At 37.9% G+C, this 21,783-nt stretch overlaps 1 protein-coding gene across 2 annotated transcripts in view; it reads left to right on the forward strand.

Moving 5' to 3' along the window:
- Rab3c (RAB3C, member RAS oncogene family) overlaps nucleotides 1-21,783 on the forward strand; it is a 209,880-nt gene that overhangs the window by 2,837 nt on the left and 185,260 nt on the right. For both annotated transcript variants that reach the window (XM_028884353.2, XM_028884347.2), the window contains exon 2: nucleotides 10,377-10,607. In XM_028884353.2, the coding sequence (XP_028740186.1) occupies nucleotides 10,377-10,607 (231 nt within the window). The remainder of the gene's footprint in view (nucleotides 1-10,376; nucleotides 10,608-21,783) is intronic.

A 21,783-nucleotide genomic window follows, 5' to 3' on the forward strand; every position in this document is an offset into this window, starting at 1 on the left:
GATTTTCTTAAGCAGCAACTAATGTTTTGGGGTCCCTTTTTCTAAACTAGAATCATATTCCATGTGACTTGGAACACAAAGATGCAACATTAGAAATAGTGGATGTTCCTTTTTTTTCTAAATTAAAGTGTGCCATCACTTTAAACATATGCCCCAAATATTTCTTTACTTACATTTACAAAGGATGAGTCACAAGGAAAGCTTCACTTTATATTCCCTTATCTCAGATATTTTTTTCTCCTTTTTTGGAGTATTTAGTTCAGTTGCTGATATGAAATAAAGTGAGCTTTTAGTTTATTGGCTAGCTTCCAAAATAGCATTTTTCTTTAGTAAAATTATTTGGAAAAATACACAATATCCATTAAAAAGCATTTGATGTTCTTATATAGATGGCTTTGTGTTCAGTTCATTGGAGTTGTTTCTGCAAAACATTTCCCTCCAAGTTGATAGAAAATAAGACAATACTTGTTTCTTCTAGTGACTATGACAATGATAACTAATAATAGTCTTGGATGCTTGTGTTTTCTTTCTAATTAGTTAATCAAGGATAACATTTGGTAAGTTGAGAACATTAGTGTGCGTGGTAGTCATTTCAGTCTTCTCATTCAGCATATTGATAAATCCTAGGGGCCCAATGACATAGGGAACAGTAACGCTCATCACTGGGGGCAAGACTTTGAAGGCAAAGATAATATAGCAGCTGACTGAAAAAATAACCCCAGCCCACCCAGTGCTTGCCTATGCCAACCACTGTGCTTTGCATTCAGATGTCACTGTACTTGTATATATGTATAAAACCCTCATATGCACAGCTATATATGGGTTAAAATAATTATAAATAAGTCACCATTACCTACTTAAAAGCAAAGTAACTAGAGCTTATTAATATTAAATAACTTCTCTAATATGGAATAGTTAAAATTCTGCCAGATCAATATGTTTAGAAAACTCATGTCCTTTCTTCTATTATTTTGATTTCTCCAGAAGGCATAAATGTGCAGTGTAAAGAATGAGGACCCTATTGATAAATATTATTCATTCATTTGGTTGAGAAGAAAGAAAATTATATTCATCCTATCTTATGTTTACAAAATAATCTTGCATAAACTAAACTAAATACCTGGGAAGGGTCATTGTGTTGTTATTATCTTCTTTGTTATTTCTTGTAGTTTCATTTACTCTGTTATGGGACTAAAGAGAGACCCATTGTCTCTCACATTTAACATTTGGTTTAGTTTTTAGGTTTATCTGATAAAAGTGGAGCCTTTTTATTAATAAGGGAACTTAAAACAAAAATCCATGCTGAGGGACTGGAACAGACTGGAAAAAAATGCCTAAAGATAAGTGGAAGTGAGAAAACAATGTTGACACAGACCAGAGATGATACTGAGGTGAATGTAGAAAGGTGGATGTTCAATTCTGGCCTGTTATACATAAACCAAGTGATAGAAAATTACTTTCTAAGTATTATTGTTGCATTGGTATAGAAAGGTTATGCATTCCTACATTTTATTATGTGTGAATGCCTGACTTTTCTCCTCTACAATCATGATTGTCTTTTGTGCAATGGACAATTAGTCCCCATCCTTCACAGATTTCTTGCTAATGTTGGTGAGACAGTCTTCCCTATTTCTTTTTTACTTGTTTCTCGGGTGTCATCTGTACAAAAAAGTGAGGAAAGAGTATTGATGCAAATAGCAAATGAACTTTGGTGTTACAAGGATGGGTTCCCAACTCTACTCTTTTAAGTTGAAGAACTTGGATTTATTATGAAGTCACTTTTCAGATGAGGACTGAGTGCTGCACTAAATAAAGGGTGTAGATATAAGTATTTAGAAGAAAGTGTGATAGTATCTCTACTTAGTAAAATAATAGGAGACTTACTCCTAGGTTCATGGCCAGATGTATTAGTCATGAGTTTTCTCCTGTGGAATATGCCTTAAAGCCAAAAAGGAAAGAAAGAAAGAAAGAAAGAAAGAAAGAAAGAAAGAAAGAAAGAAAGAAAGAAAGAAAGAAAGAAGGAAGGAAGGAAGGAAGGAAGGAAGGAAGGAAGGAAGGAAAGAAAGAAAGAAAGAAAGAAAGAAAGAAAGAAAGAAGGAAGGAAGGAAGGAAGGACGAAAGAAAGAAAAAAAGAAAGAAAGAAAGAAAGGAAGAAGGAAGAAAGGAAGGAAGAAAGAAGAAAGGAAGAAAGAAGAAAGAAAGAAAGAGAACAGTTGGTTATATCCATAACATTTGTACCATTATTATAGTCATAGTCATATCTTGCTAGACCAGTTTTGTGGTTTGTAGGATTCGCAGATTTATAAGACTGGTGATGACTTTTCTCCTCCAGTAGCCTGAAGAGCATCTTCAAGTATAATCAAAGCTAGCTAGTAAGAGGTAGCTTCCAATCAGTACTATCTTGATTCCTCTAAGTCCTGTGGCTAAAATGTGGTGTCCTCAGCAACAGTGGTCTAATCATCAAGTTCTTATAGACAGGGAAGAGCAATGCCAATAACCTCCATTGCTTCAAGGGTTCCTAGGATCACCCACATGACCAATAACTTGAAGAGATGTACCTCATACCTGTATATTGCCACTTTGAACTTCAGTAATGATCCAGATCTCACTAAGTAACCCAAGCAAGCCCTGGACTTGAAGCAATTCTTCATCAGCCTTTCAATGCTGGAATTGCAGACCATGGTCTTAGCTTTGCTTGTCATTCTTATTGCATAGTTCTCAGTATTGTTGATGTTTGCTCACAACAGCCCACTGCCTTCAGCTTTTTCTCTTATTTTGTGTTTTATTGATTTTGGCTTTTAAAAAACTCATGTTCCTTATACTTACATTAGTAGAAAATTATCTTTTTAGGGTAGAATTGACATCACTGATTTTGATTATTTCTTTTCTGCTGGTAAATATAAGCATTTAAATGACAAAACTCCCTCTAAGGATTGATCTTAGCTGACTCATAAGTTTATGAATGCATTATTTGATTGTATATCATTTCAAATTCTTTGTTCGTTTCCTTAGAGTGTTTTGGCTTAATACTTGGATTTACACATATCTTTAATTTCCACAGGTTTATATATTTTCCAGATCTTGCATTGGTATTGATGATGCATTAAATTTCACTTATATAACATTTAGAGGACATATTCTTTAAGATTTCTTTTTTTATTAAGTCTATTTTTAGATCAGTATGAGATCTAACATGAACATTCCCTCTGTCTTTATGTGGACTACAATTGTAAAATATAGTGTCTAAATGTCAATTTGGTCATCTTTAGTATTATGAAGATCTTCTGCATCCTTACTGAGTTTGACTATATTTATTATACAGTTATTAATGTTTCTCTTTTTTTAATTCTGGTTTTAGTTTTCATATGTTCTGAACCTATATTACTAAACAGACACACATTTCTAATTGTTATGTCCTCCTGAAGAATTTCTGTCCAATATCCTTCTTTATTTATGGTAATATACCTTATCTTAATGTGTATTCTTAATACAGGTATTGTTGCTTTAATAGTACTTATATGTTATGCATGTATTTTCATACTGTTGCTTTCAACTTTTATGCTTTTATATTCACAATGCATACCATATGATTAGTGTGCAGTTGGGACTTGTATTTTTATACAGTTTGAAAAATCTCTGCCTCTTAATTATCATTTTGATTCATTTCATATATCGTGGTGATTATTTTGTTGGATTTAAACCAATGATTTTGCTATTTTTATATACTTTGTTTTCTGTTCCTCTGCTACTCCTTCCTACCATCATTTTATTTAAATGTTCTTATGTATTTCAATTCCTTTGTAGATTTTTTAAATGTATACCTTTGCATTTTTTAGTCTTTAAGACTACACAATACATGGCTAGACAACCTGCCTTGACTTCATATAATATTCCATATACTGCATACTGCATTTGTGTGATGTAATTTCATACATATTACATTTGTAGTTATTATAATTTTAGCTTTAAACATAGTATGTAGTTTTTTCATTAAACACACACACACACACACACACACACACACACACACACACACACACACACACACTTGCCTGACACCTATTTACCGTGTCTAGTATTCTTCCTATTGCTCTGAGCTTCTATGTGGTTTTATTTTCCTCTCAGCTTTCAACTTTGCCTATGGTATAGACTCTGTCAGTAATTCTCTCAGGCTTTGTGTATATAATTTTTTGGTAATTTATTTCTTTTGAATGAGAGTTTTTCAATGCCTATCAAACTGGGCATTGATTATTTTTCCTTCCAGTACTGAATTTCAATATATTATTTCATTGTCTACTGGCTCCATTATGTTGTGGAATCATCTGCTCTTCATAATATTGTAATATACATATATACAGTCATGTTTCCTTTTGTTAGTCCTGAATTTATTTCTATTTAGCTTTGATATGCCTATTTCCTTTGTAGTTTGTCAACTTAGAGGGCTGAAGTGACCTCATCAGACATTAACATTTACACATTCCAACAAGTTAGAGATTATTTAGTCATTATATCTTTAAGTATATTTCCATAACATCATTCTACTCCTTTTCCTTCTAAGCCTTCAGTTACATGTAAGTTAGACTTCTGATACTTACCCAGCAACTACAGAGGTTCTGCTTATTTTTATTTTCATTCTTTCATGGTTGTATTATGTGATATCTACTGATTCATCTTCTGTGTTTGTTAATTCAAATACAGGGGTTATTCATTTCAGTCATTATATTGCTACATTTAGGCTCACAATTGGCTCCATTTAAACTAGAAAAATGTTATGTTACCAACTAAAGATAAATGAACATTCTTAGGCTGAGAGATTAGGGTATTAGAAGAGTTTAATGGGACTCATTTGTAGTATTGTTCAGAAAAACCAAGAAGAAATGTGATTATTTGAGCTTCTTATAGGAAAAAAATTATAGAAATAGAAGTAATAACCCTACCACGTTGATCATACTTCATAAATTTTGGGTGTGAATATTAATGTTTGCAGTTTAATATTACTGTTTAACTTTAACTTTATTGATTCCTGATTATCTGGTGTTGTACTTTTTGTGCCTTGAAATAAAAATTGTGAGCATCAAGGAACTTTTAAAAATTTGAATATGGTATATAATTCTAAACAATAAAATCAAAATCTAAGTTTTTTAAACCAACTCATATCTTCTTTAATAGCTTTAATTCTGCAGACAAAGAAAGTTTTATATAATGTTTGTATATTTTATAATAGTTTGAAGTGTCATGTCAGTTTTATTGAAGTCATGAAATGTTTTTTAAATATATATAGAGTGAATAATGAAAGCATAGGGGTGAATGGTCTAGATGTCCAGGCGTCTAGCAAATGTTATCAAGTCTAAGTCAGATTGGGTGTATATATAGTACTAGGATTTTTAAATAATAGTATTTTGTATCTACTTGGCCTCATGATAAAAATCTGGAACCATGCTATTTAGCTCCTACACCCATAGCTTTTCATACCAGAAAACAAAATCATAAGGTAACTTTTGGAGAGTCTTGGAGCCTCTCATCTGTCTGCTGCTGTTAGGTTAAGTGTAGCCCTTCAAAGATTCTTGTGTGACTCGTCAGCAACCCCATGCTTATCTCATCTTATCCACCTGAGAATCTTGTAATCTAATGCATATGAATAATTTCTATTCCAGTGGACGTGGCCTGATGAACCTTAACAAGCTTAAAGAAGGGATGTGTTAAATACCAGTTGACAAATTCTCATACTACCCTTAGCTATGATATTAGAATTAAAAGGCAGCATTCTTTTGAAAGTTTGATTCAGTGAGACAGCTGGCAAAAGGGATAAGCCAAAGCACAGGTGGGCAGATGACTGTGCATGTATAAATGGGCATGAGTTTATTTTTTATAGAGACAATAGTCATAGTAGCTTTTGCATGCGAAGCAGTGATGCCTTGGTCACTCATTCTAATTGGTGCCACTCTGCAACCTGGAAATACAAGTGCATTGACTATTTCAGGTTCACTCCTTCGAGACAGGCTGTGGCTTGTACTGGACATTTGCTCTTGTCTGCTCGTCTAAAAAGTGCGCACAAGGCAGACATTCTTTGTCTTAAAAATGCATGGACAACTCGGTCCTGACCTGATGAGTGTCCAACACAGTGCTGTTTGATGAACGGAATAAGGAGGAGAGATGACCGGGACATGTCGGAGCACATGATGACGGCTTCTTACAGGGTTGCTCCCTCACATTCTGATAGTGCCTACAGTGACTTACAATACCAGAAGGGTGGCTGGTCAAGACAGAAGCTGGTACAAACCTTTAGAATCATACTTCTGTGGTCTTTGCGTGCAGATGCCTGAGAACTTGACCCCATGTCCCTGCCCTGGCCTTGGGTAAAGGCTTGTTTTACAAAATCTGACTTGCTTGTCTACTAGGTAATTGCCTGTGTATCCATGTTTTAAAGTTTCAGTTCTATCTTCCTATAAGATTTCTAGGACATTCAAACAACTCAGTATTTATGATGGTAAATTTACATAGCGCCTGTGTATAAGCCCCAGTGACAATTCAAATGCTGCTGTAGAGTGAACACACCAATTTCATTTCAGTTCTTAATGACATTAAATCTGTCTCTCATATTTATAGCCAAGATTGATTTCATTATTCTGAAGTTTTACAAAACACACATACACTTGTGACAAACTCTTGTGAGTTAGGGAAATTTACTGATGATATAAATGAAGAAATAGTAGACAAAGAAAAAGAAAAACAATCTTTAAAAATAAATGGAGTTGGAATTTTTTTCTAATTCATTCCTCACTTGGGAAGTTGAAGCCAAGGCTTTGAAGTCAGTCTGGACAACATACCAGACTATCTTAAAAATAAGAAAGAGAGAACTAAAGAAGCAAAGGAAGAAGAAAGGAAAAGAAAAAAGAAAGAGTGAAAAAAGAAAAAAGAAAAATTCCTGCCATCAGGAGAACTCCTCAAGATATACATGGTTTCTCAGCACCACTGCCCTCATACTGAGTTACAGGCAGAGTTTTCCTGTCCCAAGGGCTGCTTCCAAATTACCACACAGATGCTTATATTAATTGCAAATGCTTGGCCAACAGCTCAGGCTTATAACTAACTAGCTCTTACATTTTAAGTTAGCCCATGTTCCTTATTTACACTCTGCCACATGGCATTACCTTTATTAGCATGGCACACTCATCTCCTGCTTCCTCTGTATCTGACTGGTGACTCTTCTGACTCTGCCCTTCTTCTTCCTATCATTCTCCTAGTCTGGCTCTTGAGCTCAATCTCTTCCTGCCTAGCTTTTGGCCAATCACCATTTAATTAGCCAATGAGAGTAGTACATATTCATAGTATACAAAAAGATTGTTCCACAGTACTGAATACCCTCTCATCCTGTGGTTCACTTCCAACACACAAACTGCGTTAGCCCTTGAATTTAGAGCTGGTGCATCCTAGGTAAATCTTATGTCTCCAACTAAATCCTCACAATTACATTTAAAACTCTCCATATTCATGATGCCACTAATGCTTCAGTTTTAGAATCCATATAACTTTATGGTATCCTGCACCATGCTTTCTTTTAAGGTAGCCTGGAGAACACACAACCCTGTTGACATGGTTCTTTACTGCTCCAGGCTGCAGAATGTGATAGGTTAGTAGGCTGAGCAGTTTTGTAAAGTGTAAACTCTCATTTGGACTGTAGCTTAGCTGTATATCCTAAATCCTGGTCCAGAATTTAAGCTGGCTCATGACAAAATATTCAAAGACTTTGTTAATGAAGAACACTTGCAGACCTGCAGGACTGGTATCTCATGGAACATTAATAATTGGTGAAAGGGATTTATTTATAGGAATGTCAGTGCTAAAATAAAAAAAATCAAACAACAACAAAACCCACAACCTAACTTCTTTCCTATTAGGATGTTGGAAGCCACTCATTGTTAAAGAAACTTCTTGTTAAATTGATAGGTTTTGAGCCAACTTCACCGTTGTCTGCCAATGATAGGTAAGACTTACCAGAGCATATATGTTGCACAGTTACCAGGGTAGGTGGTGTTGCCTGTTGGCAGGCCCAGGTTCACACACTAGCAAACTTTCCCTATTGGTTCACTGGATGTGTCATTGATATCACATGGATTTACATGACATGCTTAAGTGTGTATCAGTTTAGACAATGTCAAGTTCAATCAGAATCTTTATCACCTTTCACTTTTGTGATACAGAGAGATATTCCCCTTTGTGTTACTTTTCTACAAATAATTGCACTCTTCTGCTGCCAATGAGTGTAGAAGGGTGGTATGTTCTCTCATCTCACCCCCCCCCCTTTCATTTGGCTTCACATCCCTCCTCCATGCTGTTTCTCCTGGCTTCAGGCAATTAACATCATCTTAGGTGTCTTAGATGAGCCCAAGTGCCCCTTATTGTTTTTGGCAGTCTACTCCTTGCTGGACCTTCTTTTATACTCTTCCTTCTAAGATTATTACATTTTTTGTTCTGCAACAAAATACCTGGTGCTGGATACTTTATTTAAAAAACAGGGCATATTGAGCTCACATTGTAGAGGCCCAAATACATGGTGTTGGCCTCTGTAAGCCCTTTAGGGGGGGTCTTCTAGCTGCATCATGGAATGTGGATGCCATCATGATGCAAATACATGTAAGAGTCAGAGATCACTGGGTGAGATAGGAAACCAGAGAGACTCAGGAGCCAGGTTTGTTTTTGCTGTAACAACATGCTGCTGTGGAAATTCACTGAAGACCCTTGAGCATTCACATTACTCTCTTCTGAGAATAGTGTTCCCAGTGACCTGTCTTGTATTAGGTGCCACCTTTAAAGTTCCTACCACCTCAGATGGAGAATCAAGCTTCCATTGCAGGAACATCATCACGAAACTCATAGTATTTTTCAAGAGAAGATATAAAAATATTAACCACCTTTTTGTGGGAAACAGACTGTCTAGCCTAGCATTTTCTGCAGAATTTGCTGCAATGATGCCAATGTTTTGTATATAACTACCCAGTACGCTAGTTTCTGGGTGTGTGTGTGGAAGGGGGGGGGGATTGTATGCTTGAAGCTACATTTTAAATTCTGTTTAATTTTAGTATAGTTTAAACTGCCATATGTGCTTAGTGGCTAGCACATTGACTAGGAGAACAATTGCCAAATAATTCATAGCATCAGAAAGGTGCTGAAACAAATGGACTCATCATTCAAAATGCCTTTTTTCTCTTCTGAGCTTGTGGTACTTAGAAGTGATACAATGACACTTTGATAGATATTAAAATTATCACAAAGATGAGGAAGAATAAACATCTACCTAAAGTATTTATAAATAACGAGAAACCAATCTCTAGTCTCTACTGAGTAATAGATCTGATTTATAGATCTATTATCTATTACTTTCATGAGCATTCTGGGTAGGTACTGTGTCATTTTCACTTCATATGAGAAGAGAAACTATAACACATCAATTAAAATGAAACAAACACATTGCATGCATGTACAGAGTTCTCAGACAGTAAAGCAAGTATAAAATGAGGAAAACTAAAAATAAAATAAAAAAAAAAACAAGTTCACACAGATGGTAAGTAACAGAAACAATGCTTGAACCTAAGTAGGATTCACCATGCTTTTGTCAAGAAATGCCTCCCACATGACCATCTGGCTTACTGCACTTTACTTCTGTAGATGTCATCAGGAAATAGGTCAGAGGTCAGGAATTGTTCCCTGGCACCAATTGCCTCTACTACTTACCATCTGTATAAATTTGAGTACATTATCTCATATTTCTGAAGCTCAGTTTTCTCATTTTAGTAGGGATAAGGTATCCACCTCCTGTTGTTAAGAGGGTTAAATAGGTGAACAGTGTCTGCTACATTTTGAACCATATAAATGTATCATAAACATTATTTTTAATTTTAAGGAGACTGACATTTATGTTGGGATGCTGACATGATATGATGTTATTAGATTAAATAGAGATGTGCTTGGAATTTTTTTTTCTAGAGTAATAATTCTCATTTTCAGGAATAAGCTCTGCTCAGTCACTTTGGAGTCCCCCTCACTGAGATTACAAAGTTTCAGAGCTCGCATGCCCTGCCAGTTCCTCATATCTTTGCTTTTCATGTTGCTTTGAGAGATGTCGCCTTTGGTGTCTTTGATTGCTTGTGAATGCTGAGCGGTGACAAGTACCAACACAGCTGGAGAGAGCTGTAAGATTTGCTGTTCTCTTTTCCAGCTGGGAATTATTGCCATGGATACCAGTATCAGAGGGGGATTGGGGAGCGCTCTGTACTTGCCTCCTGAGTCCCTGACATCTGTTTCTGGCAAGGGTAATAATGAGTGTGTTGCTAGCTTCCTATCAAATGGGACACTGATCCATGCCTGCTTCCCCGCAGATGGCCTCTGCCCAAGATGCCCGGTTCGGCCAGAAAGATTCCTCTTCTGACCAGAACTTCGACTACATGTTCAAGTTGCTGATCATTGGCAATAGCAGTGTGGGGAAAACATCTTTCCTGTTCCGCTATGCGGATGACTCCTTTACATCTGCATTCGTCAGCACAGTTGGCATCGATTTCAAAGTCAAAACTGTATTCAAAAATGAAAAGAGAATCAAGCTTCAGATTTGGGTAAGTGACTTTGAACTGACACCATCCTTTATCCTCTGGGTGTTGGATGGACAAATATACAAGTGAAAGACACTGTGCTTCGTTCTTTCCCCATGGGGTCCTCGAAGACTGGTTTCTAGCCTTTTTGCTGCAGAACATTGTGTTTGAGAGTGTGCAGTGATGCTTTTGATGATATGGAGAATGACTTGTACCTCACAGTCATGTGATGCTATTCATCAACCCTTAGAAGAGAAAAAAACCCAAGCTCTTGATGTTGGCAGTGGGGGATGCTCAATGGGAGTCTGGTTCTGTCTTGATCTGCATGAACTTGAGCAAGTCTGTGACTCCTTCTGTGGTTGTTTTTTTAATATATACTTGCACAGGCAATACATATATAACTGGCTCTTCAGGGCACAGGGGTCAGCCTGTTTTATGCACTGTAAAAGAGAAGATAATAGAAGGTAGGGAAAGTGGGGCGACTTCCTGTTATGACGTCCAGGGCCTAACTTTGAGCACAATCTTTTTTTACTTTACGACCATGGTGTGTCAGCTCTAAATACTATATTTGTATACCCAAATGAAAGAAAGCACAAGAAACAAAGTGTTTAATAGGAAGTTCCCCACAAAATTATGAAATCAGTTAGCTAGCTTTCTGCCCTCTCAGTGCATGAAGATCAGAGGTTTCCTGACTACATTGTTGGTATAGATTTAGAAAACTAAGGAGTAAGAAACAAAAAATATGTATGTGAATAGACCCCAGATGATGTAAGTGATGAAGTAACTAAGACACCAGGTTATGTCAGAGAGATTCATGTAGTAAATGTCTTACAAAAATCACAGTGTACTCATAGAGGGATACATGCCCCCCCCCCAAATAAAACAGTCACATGGAAGCTTTTAACCATTCCCCTTAGTCATGATGCTAGTCAATTTGGATCCCTTTCTACCACTCAAATTGATCAAAGCAATAGACAAAGATTTTCTAGGAGATGTTTTCTGCCTCCTGTGGAGACAGTACCATTTAGTACTGGTACAGGGCTGATCTAAAGGGCTGATGCTTCTTCAGTCAAATATGGAAAGCTAAAGAAAGACAAATCCCAGACTATGGCATTTAGACTGTTTTAAAAAATAGAACAACTCCTATTAAAATGTTTATATAAACTGCATGACCTTTAACCATCTTAAAGGTCTTAGAGATAAAATTTAAAGGTGTGAGTATATTTATATGGGAGGCTGTCTAACAATGGATTATGACTGTTTCACTTATGCTAACTCTGGAATCTTCTAGGTCTGACTAGAACTCACACAGAAGCTCAACAGTTCAGCTCCAAGTTTAGCATCTCCAATACTTGACCATTTTTTGAAGTCACTTTCTTGTGCAGTGTGTGTGTGTGGGGGGTACTTGTTTGGGGGTGCTTGTCTGGGAACTTGTTACTGTTGATGTGTTACCAGTCACACCCCCTTAGTGCATGCAGACAGAAAGATGGGGTTCATTGCTTCTCATTCAGGGCCTCTTTCATTCTCTTCCTATTTAGCTTCAGGCAATCACGGTCATATTCACAGTCATAAATGTCATATTCAAGTTTAAGAATGCTCACTTCACTTTCAGGGGCTTTGATACGTTGAAAAATAAATTTCATGCTCATCAGGCAAAGAGCTCCAACTCTCCTTTTCTTTGTCTCTTAGAGATATTTAAAAAGGATCCTTGTAGCCTTATCTTATACTTATGAAGATATTTTCCTTAAAATGGTGCTGCTTCCAGGCCAGAGAAAACTTGTTCTCTGTTCTTGGGCACTAAGGGTTGGCTCCTCCTGTCTTCTCTCACTTCTAGGTGATGCTGCACCACATGGAGCCGGACAGAGCCCAGCTCTGATTCTGTGGCTCCTCCTGCTCTCTGGCTTTCTCAAGAGTCCCATTTTTTTTTTTTTTTTTGAGGTCTGTGTAGCCTCTGATAGTATTCGTCTCAGATTCATCCAAGATTTGGCAAGATGTGATACTTTTTGTGAAGCTGTCATGTGTCTTCACTGGCAGCCCAGCCTCATACCTCATTTCAGAACTCCATTGCCTAGTTCTAGGGACCCCCCCCAAAAAAAAAAGTCACATGGAAGCTTTTAACCATTCCTTCCCCTTAGTCATGACACTAGTTTAATCATTTTTGGTTTCCCAATTAAGACATAATCTTGTTGTCTATGAGGAACATGCCTGTAATCTTAGCACTTGCGAGGATAAGGCAGTAAGACTGTGAATTTGAGGTCAACTTGAACTACATAGTAATACCATGCATCCCTTTAAAAAAAATCACAAAAGCCATAACTCCCAAATCTCTCCAAGCCAATCAAATGACAAAAGCACCACCCCATTTCTTTGTGTTTGGCTCTACTGGGGGTTCTTAACACACCTACAGTTTTAGGGTTGTGAAAACGAGTTTTACATTGCTGTGGAACATATGGTATACTGCCCAGGAAACATTCGGAAAAAGTACTGTAGAAAGATTTGTGTTTACTGAATGTGCACTACAGTTAGAGAATTTAAGACATGGAGCAGTTAGACACTTCGGTAAGCAAACCCTGTATGGGGTAAATATGATAAATGACTAACAGTTGTTGGATAAGCATTGTCCATGTCTTGTCTCTGTATTCTCCCGATGATCCTACTTTGTGTTTATTATCTTCCATGAGGGGTCTGAAAATGACACACGCCAAATAGCCACCTCAAGGTCACACATAGCGAGTGGCTAAGGGGATTTTCAGGATTGGTCTGTCAGATTCTATGGTTGCACTTGCTGACCCTCACTGCTGTGGTAGACTTTTGTGACCATGACAGGGATAATCTTGGACCATGTATCCTGGAATACTGAAGATATTTTTTGGAAGAGTTTGATTATTCTGTTGGATTGTGGTTTGGGAAAGAAGGTATAATAAGGATAAACATGGTCTACATTTAAATGTAGGTATTCCTGTGATAACTTCAGGGTCTTCTGTTTAATGCTCTAAGGGCAATGGAAAATGTTTCATTATGTGTAGCTGTTAGTGCTTAGCAGCACTGAAAATTTACTCAGGTCTATATTTAACACTGATGGTTTGACATATCTCAGTGGTTTAAAAACCAATTTACTGCTCTTCACAGCCTATTTGTATGCCCTTATGTTAATGTATAATTAATTTGCTAAGACATCAAAAAATCCATATCATCTCACCGTATTATATATTTCAAATAAAAGAAATGAAGCATTTTCACAGTCTGAAAGCCACTGAGGCTTACTCCATTGCCCTACACCCTTTACCAAGATAGGCTGAAGACCCTGTGATGCTGTGAGGTATTGGAAAGTACCCTGGGGTGCTCAGATACTGGGGTGGCCATGCAGAGCTGTAGACAGTACACATCGGACAAGGACATCAGCCAGGGTCAACAGAGGCTTCTCTCGTGCCAAACTTTTATGAGTATTTAATTTCCAATAAAGGTACCTAGTTAGGAAACAAGATCTAGAGAAGTTAAGCAATTATAGTTCATGCCAGAGCAGAACCATATGACTACATCTTTTGGCACTTGGGTTGGTCTAATTTTTACTATACTGAATTCACTTTCAAGATAAGGGCTGAACTCTGACAACACCGATCAACTTCATATCTGATTATCAGTGAAATATATTAGACACAGACAAATCAAATAAGGCTGGATTTCAGGTAGTATTTCTACTGCATCAAGAGAGTGGAGCCTCCACTGGAAGAGGCAGAGGAAAGACTCCTGCTCTTTCACCTTGGTGGTTTGCTTTCTCTTTTTGTACTGTGTGGGATTTTTTTCTCACTCCACAACTGCTTGTTGGATTTTCAATGGCTAACCATTCAAATAAAGCTATTTAACTGCTATGAAAAACATGGGCGACATTTCTTGGACATTATATATCTCTATGGAACTTCCTTACCACTTTGAATATACTTGTCTAAAGACACGTCACCCTTCAGTTATATTTACATACAAATTTTGAATTCTATTAGCATATTTATAAATCTTAATCCCATTAATCTTTCTTATTGAAGTTTCATTTCCTTATTCTTTTTATGAGTCTCAAGTTAAAAAATAACTCAACATTTCAGAGATTACAAATGTTTGAGTTGGCTCTCTCTTTTTAACATATGTTTAATGCTATTGGGAATAAACTAGGGATAGATTTATGGTATTTTGGTTTGGGTATGATAAAAGCTATCTGGGATGAACATCTTTCCAAGGGCAAGATGAAAAACAGTGCAGTGCCCATAACCTAGAAGAACATAACCTATGTTTATTTTCAGAGTCTAGACATAAGAAAGTAGAAATTTAGAACAATGTCTGTAAACTGAAGAGTTCTGGCAGGTATTGAAATTTGACTGTTGAGGTGCCTACACACCAGAGTGGAGTCTTGTGAACAAATTACAGTCCTGTTTAATTCTCTCTAATTGCTCAATTCCAAAATTCACAATTGACTCTAATGGAAGGCTAACTGTCCAGGTTATGGTTCTCATATATGAAGGGGCAGGTTGGGAGAGGGGGTTACTATTGCCTTCTGCTGTTCTGAAAGCAACAAAAAAAATGATTCTGCGAGAAAAACTGCGGATCAGGCGAAAGATAATTAGCAACATTGTTTGACCAAACCCTTTTTAATATTCAATTGTATTAATAGTATCATTTATACTATTTTTTATAACACAGTGAGCTATGTAGTAGAAGTGTCTTGTAAGCTATAAATTGAACTAACAAACACAATGTAAAAATACAGTCACATCAGACACATAGAATCTAACACAAAAAAAAAACACACACACACACACACACACACACACAGTAGAATTACTTAATAACACAGCTTATCATGCTTATTTCTAGTCTTAGACTAGACTGTTACATATACAAGTTTTGTTTTTTATTTTTTTAGACTGGAACTCCCTAGGTAGCTTCAGTGGGCCTTAAACTCCTAATAATAATGTCTCCCAAGTACTGTGATTACAGGTGCTTGTTACAATGGTCACTCCAGGTTTTCATTTTTTTGATACAGCCCAGTGAAAGAAGGTGGCAAAATAGTCCTGCTTCATAGATAAGGGTAAACAAAACCAGAAAGATAATAATATCATTTGCCCAAGGATGACAAGATATTCCAGCACCCATCTTTTAAATACATTCAAAGCCCATGTATTGACCACACAGGATAAATGAGGTTTGGGGGCAGGGCAAGATCTGTTGACGCCTTAGAACACAAATGTTAGATTTTTGCATATCTTACTCCCCAGTGACTACTTTTCTACACTACATAATTGCTCATTATCTTCCTTCCCTGTTCTGAGAAATGTATAGTTCTAGGGGTTGAGGAGATCAGTTGTTTTGCTTGGAATTTCCTACCTGCCAGCAGGAGCACGTGGTGCATTATCTGTTTTGTGTTTGAAACAGATATGTACAGCAGAAGGGAGGGAACACATTCAACTGGCTCCTTTCCTTCGCATTTCTGGAATGCCTGCTGCCACTGCTGGGGAGCACGCATGCAGCCAGGGGTGTGTGTAGGGAAGGATCACTGTGCAACAAGGGGAGTGGATGCCTGGGCAACAAAACCCAGGCCTCTGGATTTGCACTCAATACTCTTTTAGCCCAGTCTTTCTGCTCATTGACTTGAGGCTGGTCTTCCAGTCTTCTAGTCTATTTTAAGGAGCCAACATGCTCTGCCCAGACAAGCTCCTTAGGAGAATCACCAGAGCCGGTGACAGCTGCCAGGCTGTCCTTGCTGTTGCCATGTGTACGCTCTTTTCTCCATCATCCTTGAACTTAGCACTTGCTTTCCAGGAGAGATTGAGAAAGGCCAGCTTTCATTTTTCTCCCAAGAGGAAGCTGCTGTGGTGGTGAAATGTCAAGATGCATGAAACCATTCACTCTGCTGGTGGCTGAAAGCAACATCCCTGTATCCTACTGTGTTTAAACCAATTCCCAGCACTGACAAGATACAGAAGGTGGCAAAGACTTTGTCCTGCCTTCATCAGGCTCGCCTGCTACAAGAGAAGACTGGGAACATCTGAGATAGAAAGGGTTACCTGGTGGGATCAGTAACTGTTTTCAGCAAATGGAGGTCAAGTGGCGCAATGGCAGGGGCAGAGATTCCGGAATATAGCGACCCAGGTTTTAAATTCTGCTTAATTCTCAGCTGCTGGGCAACTTCAAGCCCTGAGTTCTCTCTGTCTCCATTTCATTTCATTGTAGAGTGGTGTGAAATAACACATAGCCCTTAGGTGCCAAATATCTGATACCATAAATATTTGTACTTACTTCAATCTAAGCATGAAACGTGAAATATATATACTCCATAGTTGTCGGTTTGCTTCTTTTCTATGAATGGTATACCTCCATTAAATCTTTTGTACTTGATTTAGTAATTCCATGGTAGCAAATGCTTTTTGAGTGCCTACTGTGTGTCACAGCAGGTTCTGAGAATACAGAAATGAAGGGTGCAGAGGAGCTATGAGAGGGCCCAACCATCTGGCTGATGGTTGAGAAGAACAGGTAATACGCCTGACCTAGTCTTGGAGATACTGAGAACCATCACTGTGGTTACCACACCTGAGATGAGAACTGAGAAATGAAACAAAAAGGAATTACCTGCTTGTTCATTAATTCAGTAGCATTCATTCTGTGTTTAAATGCATTTAAAATATGCACTTGTGAAGGAACTTGGAATTGAAGCTGAATACACAAAAATATCAATTATGGTAAATGCTAATGGGGAATTGGAGCACTGTGATAATTGAAAAACACAGTGGGGGGTAGAGCTTGTAGGCAATTTCATATGAGATGGAGAGTTTATGTAAAAAGATTCCTAAGCTGAGGCCGGTAGGTATTTAGAGCAGGAATGAACTTTCTGCATGAAAGGAGAGACATATTTTTGTTTTATTTTTCTGCCATAGCTGCACGTAGCACATTCATGTCTGCTTTCTGTTTATCAAATTCTGGCATCCTTTTATTTTGCCCTCCATCTGAGAGTGGATTCAGATTATGGAAATTTGAGGCTTTGGCAATTTGCTGGCCTTAACTGAGAAAGAAATACACATCTACATTTTGAATAAGTTCAGAAAGCAGATGGCCACGTGAACACATTGCTGGGACCACTTGGAAGAGATCTTGTACCAGGATTTTTTTGGGGGGGTCCACCAACCAGTTCCCAAATCATGACACAGACTTAGTATTAGTTTTGAACAGTTGGCCTTAGCTTAGCTCTTTTCTTGTTAGCTCGTGTAACTTAACTTGTTTCTCTTCATCTATATTTTGCTTCTTGGGACTTTTTACCTTTTATTTCTGTATCTCCCACTTTTGTTGCTATTTCTGTGTTTGACTGACTGGCAGTTGCCTACCTGACTGACCCTGGCATCTCTCCCTCTTTCTCTCTCATTCTCTCCTCCTTCTCTCATTCCTGGAGTTCTCCTATTTATTTTCTCTGTCTATCAGCCCCACCTATCCTTTCTCTGCCTAGCTATTAGCCATTCAGGTCTTTATTAGACCAATCAGGTACTTTAGGCAGGCAGGGTGAAACAGCAACACATCTTTTCATAATTAAATAATTGCAGCAGAAACAAATGTAACACACCTTTACACAGTTAAAGTAATATTCCACAACATAAATGTAACACATCTTTACATAGTTAAATATTCCACAACAGGATCAAAAGCCTAATCTTCAGTTATTTTCATGGAAGCTCACCTCTGCTTCTGTAGAAACCTTTTCTGACTGGCTGTGGGGACTGAAGAACATATGTAAGTGGCAAGAAGCAGTTAAGACTGTGCAAGATGCATATAGAGAGGGACATGTAGGCAAAAAGGTCAAAACAAGAGCATTGAGGCAGGAGTCTAGACTCTAGGTCTCTATGTAACTTAACCTCTCTAGGCATTAGTTATCCAATATGTAAAATGAAGGGAATTATTTAATGGAAAATAAAAAGAAAACATAAATAAAAATACTAACTGGCATTCAATGGTCTCTTAGATGCTAGTTGGAGTTGTATATGGTAAGTGACCCAGTCCTCACAAAAGTCTGTTGTGGGGGCCCACAGAGACTCTATAGTGTAGTCTATTCCATTTTGACTCAATCCCAGAGTCCTAGCTTGTTTTACCCTTCAAGGATGAATAACAGGATGTTTTGCAAAAGGCGTGTTTACCAGATGTCTTGAGAATTAAGGAGGTGTTTACACTTGTTTGTACTTTGAACTGTGATGTCATTGAGGTGGGAGGTCTTTTGCCTCCCTTGCTTTGGTTATAAAAAGGCCCTGAGAAATAAACTAAGGGCAACTGTTGTATTGCCCCAGGGCTCTCTTGGTGCTATTTTGTGTCTCTGTCTTCTTCTTTTACGTCTACATCTCTATTTTTAATATCTATTGTTTTTTAATCCTTACTCCTCCATTCAACACTGTTTGATGGTTGGGTGGGACCTGGCAGTCTGGGAGGTAAGAACCCTGAAGCACAGAAAGTAAGTCCCTCACTCAACTTCACTGTTAGCATTTGGATATGATGTTTCCCTCAAACATCTGCCAAAGGTTCGATTCCCAGCTAATGTTTCTGTTGAAAGAGGATTGGTACCAACCACACCAATAGATTACTCCATTGATGGGTTCCTAGCTGGATGGGCTTTTAAGTGATGGTGCCTAATCACTAGGAGTGTGCCTTTGAAGTGTGTGTCCTGTCCACTGACCAACCCTTCCTTTCTTGCTGTTTCTACTTCCTGCCTACCATGAGGTGGGCATCTTTGCTTTGCTGCATCCTAACTCTCCACCTGCCCCAAATCAACTGAGCCAATTAATGTGGAATGAAACCTTTAAGCCTTGAGCTAAAACAAGCCTCTCCCCTGTGTGGTTTTTCTTACAGTCATAAGAAGTGGCAAATGGTTTATGGTCTAAGCGTGAGCCCTGAGCTTTGGAGCATCTTCCCTCAACCTGTTCTTCTACACCCTTGCTCTATAACCACTATTCTCAACTCAGCTCTGGTCCACACGATGCAGCTTTTATCCCTAATGGTTATAATAAGCACCCTGAAATGTTGCTGTGGACACTGATCCTTTGAAAGGAAACTAACTCTCAGAGAGGGCAAGTGATTCCCTCCAGGTCATATGATTCTTTCTGTTATATTTGGAGTAACATCAAACATCATTATTCAGATTAACATAAAAAAGTCAGAAAGCATCAATAACTAGTGATAGGAAGAAATGTCATGGAAGACAAATGCTGGAGGGACACGTGAAGACCAGTCTGCCACTGTATCAGGAAAAGGAAACTGTAGGTAGACCCAAGGTCACAGAAAGGACCTTTATGCCAACAGGAAGTGGAGGACTTCCCAGAGCCAGTCATTCACTGATGTTTCTGAGGGTCAAGTGACTGATCTTCCACAGTCTTCCTTTTCTTTCCTTTTCTTTTTCCTAACTATGATTACACAAAAGATTTCTATTCCAAGATTTAGTTTTTCCAAGTTTGATATTTAAAACTTCATTTATCTAAGACCGGTTATTCAGAATTGCCTCTCCTATATGGAAAGTGTCTGACAATTGTTAGATTTGAGAGCAGCTGAGTGAGTAGTCTTGGGATAGAAGTAGTATGGGACCTTCGCTAGAATATCATAAAAGATACCAATCTGGGGTACAATGTAAGTTCTCAATTAGAATGTTATTATTCCTTATATCCTTTATCTTATCAGCATTAAATTCACCCATCCAACTTCTTATTTTCTGAGTCAGGCATTTCCACTGCTAAAGCATACAGACATTTGCATGAAGAACCTTGATTTTGATGTTCTGATGTATAATAAGGCATAAAAGATGCTGTTGAAGTAAAACACCTCCTGAACAGTGTTACAGTGTCCCTCCACCCTCCCACCTACCCCACCTACCCCCGCTCATACCCCACTCTATCATGAGCCACTGATAAATTCTCATCTACCCAAGTTCAGTCTGCTGCACTATTGAGGTATGTCCTGGTGTTTTTTTGAGACATCTGTGCATTTAAATAGAGCCATTAGCTAAACAGAGAAGTCAAATCCATACAGCTTGTTTATTAAATGCTCATAAAATTAATGTCCTACCTCAGAGCAAAACAACCATTGAGTTCATAGAAAAATGTTATTGAAATGCTGATGTGTACTTTCTTCTCACTGCTGCCTGGTGACTGAGGCAGCCTTTTGTCTAATGCATGAACTTAGCTGTTCCTATGTCACCAAATCACCTGTTGGTATTTTTCTACCCAGCTCATAATTTAAAATTATACAGGACTTGCTATCATAAAATACAGCTTAATTAAATATTTAATCACCCAATGTATTTCTCAAGTATTATTTAAGGGAAAGGCAACGTATTTCCCCAAATAGGTAATAGTTAATTTTATAGGTGCGATATTTTTCCCTTCTGCTTCTGCCTGCATAAAGCTAATTCTATTGACCCTGAACATTCTCACTGCAGTGGCTCCATCAAAGATTGAGCAGGATAAAGGAGAAAGCAAAGGTGAATGAGTGTAAGTCTATCTAAATAAGGATATAAAAATTGGAATCCAGATTAGTCATAGTTTGTTTATACCAAACTTGACATATACTCAGCTGTTCTGGGAAGAGAAATGCCAGTTGAGAAATTGCCTCCATTGGAGAGGTGGGCAAGTATGTCTGTGGAGAATGATTAATGGGGGAGGGCCTAGTCCACTGTGGACAGTTCCATTCCCGACCATATGGCTCTGGTTTGTTTAGGAAGAGCAGCTGAGTATACTAAGCAACTCTTTGGTCTCTGAATTTCTCCCTCCAGGTTCTTGCCTTGAGTTCCTGCCATAACTGCTCTTGGCAATGACCCCTGTTATCAGACAATGTGTGTTTTTGGTCTTTTTGTTTGTTTGTTTTCTTTTGGTTTTTTCAAGACAGGATTTCTCTGTGTAGTTTTAGTGCCTGTCCTGGAACTCACTCTGTAGACCAGGCAGGCCTCGAACTCACAGAGATTCACCTGGCTCTGCCTCCTGAGTGCTTATCATTTGCATTGTTTTGGTATCAATACCTCAGATGTCTGGGAACTGGTGACATTCAGGAGTTCATGATACTGAACAGTTTGGAGAAGAGAGACTTGCTGTGGCCATGCATATGCCAAATCATCTAACACTAATATCTTAAATCAGGTATTTTTGAGAGACTGCTACATGAGAGTAGTACCAGGTTCTACAGGGAGGACACTATG

This window comes from Peromyscus leucopus, chromosome 11 (genome assembly GCF_004664715.2).
Source record: "Peromyscus leucopus breed LL Stock chromosome 11, UCI_PerLeu_2.1, whole genome shotgun sequence".
Lineage (NCBI taxonomy): Eukaryota > Metazoa > Chordata > Mammalia > Rodentia > Cricetidae > Peromyscus > Peromyscus leucopus.